Here is a 3,987-nt window from a genome sequence, read left to right on the forward strand (position 1 = left end):
TGATAGTGATTTCACCTGACTAGTACTCATTCACACTTTCACATGTGCTGCTGATATGATTAGTCAATTAATGTTAGCTGGTCATTTTGTGTCAGGATGAAAAAACAGTGAAATTTGTTTTGTTTGTTTTTGTAAAAAAAGTTACTTTTTTTGGCAAATGAAGCTTTTAGCAATTATTTAAAATGCATCTGATCACTCTACACAATAATCTAGAAACAATGTGAATGAACACCACAACAGCTTAAGCAGCAAACTTTGCAAAACACAAAATTTGTCACTGCCAAAATTTTTGGCCATGACTGTACTGCGTGACAATGTGCTATGTGCAGGATGCCTCCTTTGCATGCCACAAAAGTTAACGTGGTCAGTGAAGTTCCTGATGTTCACAAGCTGTTTTGAGGTCAAGACTTTAAGGTCTCTTATCGATAGTTTCTCCATTATTTCTCCATTATATATTGAAGAATAATAAACTGAATAACTTTTCTATTTCAAAAATGCTAAACGAAAAGTACTTGATAGTATCTGACATTGCAAGTCCCATAAGAAAAACATTTTGATGTAATATGGTGTCTGTGGTTTTCAAAAAAAAAAAAGGCTTCACTTACAGTATTCATTTCCTGCTTTCAGCAAGAGATTGCAGATAAATATGCAATGATGAGAAAAAACCTTGCAATGATGAGAATAAAATGCATGTTTTCAGAACATGTAATCATGAGAAATAGGTGTTACCACTCTCAATGCTGCCCTCCCACATTTGTAGTTAATAAAAACACATAAAAGTGACGTGTGCCATTTTCACTTATCCTAAGTAAAATGCAGACTGCAGAGACAACTTTAAAGCCCAAAGTAGGCGTATACATAAAGTTTTTACACGTATGCTACAGTGTGTTTGATGGAAATATTGTTATCAGCATTGTACATGTGCTGTGTGATCTGCAACTCTTGTTTAAATGAGTACAAAGACATTTTATTCGGAAATAGCGAAGAGAAATAGCACAAACACTTTACAAGGATGACAGATGGTAGTTAAAAAAAAGATCTATAGGCGGATTTTATAGATGCAAATTTTTAAAAGTCTTCTGTAGTGTCTTGGGCATGACATGGTGTTCTAAAAGCATGATGCTCAAGTTAAAAAAGTACTTTAAAAAAACTTCTCTAGACATTTCTTTTTTTTTTTCTCGTTCCACTGCTTGCATTTTTCAATGCAAAAATGTGTTCTGTGTGAACGGCCGAAAAGAAAGCCATTTGAAGGGTGAAAGCATAAACATCATGTTTTGTGACAGTATTAAAACGTTGTCCAACCAGTGTCTGAGTTTGGGGCAGGACTGTTCGGTTGGACAACCAGTAGCAGTAGGGAGTTCAGGTATTTGGGAAACCTGCTTGAAAACAGTTTCAACAATTTCAGTTTCATTATTTCAATGTGGAGCAGAAATTAGACACTTTACGTTTAACGCAACACTTACCATAAAAAACTATGAAGTCTAGTGTGTTTAATAAATTATAATAATAGTTATTATAATTTAATAACTATTATAAACAAACAGGTGAATAACTCCACCTTCATATCCAGATTGGCCAGTATAATTTTTTAGATGGCTACATTAAAGTATACGGGAAGAAACCAAATGTAATTGTATATTGTCTTTTCAGTCTGTTTAGTTCTCAGATGCACAAGATGGTGACTCCTCCTACCACACTGACACCTCCCACCACTGGAAATAACAGTAATTTCAACCAATTCGTTGACTCAGAGTTTCGCTACACTCTGTTTCCTATATTCTACAGCCTGGTCTTTATCTTTGGGTTGCTGGCTAACTGCTACGCTCTTTATGTGCTGCACCGTATGCGAGAGTCAAAAGCCATGAATGAGATTCGAATCTACATGACCAACTTGACCGTTGCAGACCTGCTGTTTGTGGTCGCTCTACCGTTCTGGATTGACTACTTCAAGAATCACGGTAACTGGAAGAACTCAGATGCCCTCTGTCGTATCACAGGCTCGTTGTTCTTCATCAACACATACTGCTCTATTCTCTTCCTTACTGTCATCAGCATTAACCGTTACTGGGCCGTTACCAGGCCGCTGGTGGCCGCTTCTTCTGACTGCTGGAGACGTGGAGCAATCGTCTCAGCGCTCATCTGGGTCGTTACTCTTGCAGCATCAGTTAAATCCCTCACTGATGATGGAATCCCGAAGAATAAGGAGAATAACAACATTTCTCGCTGTTTTGAGGGTTATCAAAACGAGCATTACTCTACGAAATATGCAATGGCCGTCACGCACTTCATCATTATTAGCTTATTCTTTCTTGTTTTCTTGATGGTGATTATCTGCAACATCTCGATCGCTCGAGCTCTTCTGTCGCAACCCATCAGTCAGCCTCGAAGCAGCACAGGAAAACGTCCCGGTGGTACCAAGCGCAGAGCTTTGAGGATGCTGTGTGCTGTCATAGGCGTCTTTGTGATCTGTTTCCTGCCCCACCACGTGGTGCAGGGTCCCTGGGTGTTGTCGGTGCTGTACCTGAGGAAAGAATGGAGTAAAGAAACACGGCAAAGCTTAAACGATGCTCACCAGATCACCCTCATGCTTATGGGGTTCAACTGCCTTCTGGACCCGCTGGTGTATTGCTTCGCCACCACAAAGTTCCGCAAGTACATCCAGAATCATTTCACAAAGGTCAAGAATAACAAACACTGCTCACGCAACACATTAAGCACGGCTGTGTCACTGAAGAGCAGACATCAGAGCGAATTATGAACATTGAAGAAGAGCAAAAAAATAAAAATAAACCCCAGCTGAGAAATATTTGGTGTCTGCTTATTCTAAATAGAATCCTATTCAGACAGTTTCAGATTTTAGCGGAATTTAATTTAAATTCCAAATTAGGTTCTCTTTGGATTCTTAAAGGGATAGTTCATCCAAAAATTAAAATACTGTCATCATTTACTCACCCTCATGTCGTTCCAAACCTGTATGACTTTTCTTTCTTTCTTTTAAAAGATATTTAAAAAGAAAAATGCCTTATACAAACCAGTCAAAATCTCTCATTTTGTGTTCCACATAGGAATTTGTGAGGCTGGGTAAATGATGACAGAACTTTCATTTTTAGGTGAACTATCCCTTTAAATGTAATCAAATGATTGACATGATTTTCAATTGATGCCCCTTGCAGACATCACATTCAAACAACGGAGAATTTTAAACTCTTCAAATTATTCAACGCATATGATAAATGCCTGATATACTGAAATGTTAAGCTTTTTCAGCCTCATATTTGATTAATGTATTATCATATTGCCTCTTAAATAAATAATTCACCAAAAAAAGGACAGTTCTGTCATCATTTACTCACCCTCATGTAATTTTAAACATGCATGCTTTTTTTCTTCTTCTGTGGAACTCAGAAGATATTATAGTGATGACAAAATGTTTATTTTTGGGTGAACTATGCCTTTAAATGTTTGCACTTGTGTAGGTGGAATATCTTTATAGGTTAAACAAACCTATTATCTGTAAAGATGTGGTGTTCTATTCTCGGTAAGATGTGGTGTTCATTTTTTGTGTTAAGGATAATGAAAACATGATGTCATATCTGGAGACAGTCTACTCTAGAATAAGGATGACAAATGAATAAAGAGGATGCTGGTGGTTGATCTGACCAAAGCAAGGTGTGATAAGCACAGAAGACAGGTCTTTTTTTTTTTTTTTTTTTTTAAAGACATAATGCAGATGAAAGAAGCTACCAATTTCCTGTGATACTAGAGCTTCACTGTCTTAGTCTGGATTATCTGTAATATAAATTGCACTTCATAAAAAGGTGATCAGTTGATTTCTGTCTCATGTTACTATGACAAAATATATTTATTGTACTACCTTGCTTGTTTTGAAGTAGCTCTATGAGGAGCATTCCTGTGGGTCAGTTCTTATGCCACACAGGAAACCTATGCATTCTTTTGCAATGGTTTGTTTTCCAGAATGGGGAACTT

At 37.2% G+C, this 3,987-nt stretch overlaps 1 protein-coding gene across 1 annotated transcript in view; it reads left to right on the top strand.

The window, feature by feature from the left end:
- LOC107694914 (platelet-activating factor receptor-like) overlaps nucleotides 1-2,915 on the top strand; it is a 29,177-nt gene extending 26,262 nt beyond the window's left edge. The window contains exon 2 of the mRNA XM_016494632.1: nucleotides 1,651-2,915. Within this exon, the coding sequence (XP_016350118.1) occupies nucleotides 1,651-2,758 (1,108 nt within the window). The 3' untranslated portion in view covers nucleotides 2,759-2,915. The remainder of the gene's footprint in view (nucleotides 1-1,650) is intronic.
- The last annotated feature ends 1,072 nt before the right edge of the window (nucleotides 2,916-3,987 follow it).

Source organism: Sinocyclocheilus anshuiensis, unplaced genomic scaffold, assembly GCF_001515605.1.
Source record: "Sinocyclocheilus anshuiensis isolate Anshui unplaced genomic scaffold, SAMN03320099.WGS_v1.1 scaffold942, whole genome shotgun sequence".
Lineage (NCBI taxonomy): Eukaryota > Metazoa > Chordata > Actinopteri > Cypriniformes > Cyprinidae > Sinocyclocheilus > Sinocyclocheilus anshuiensis.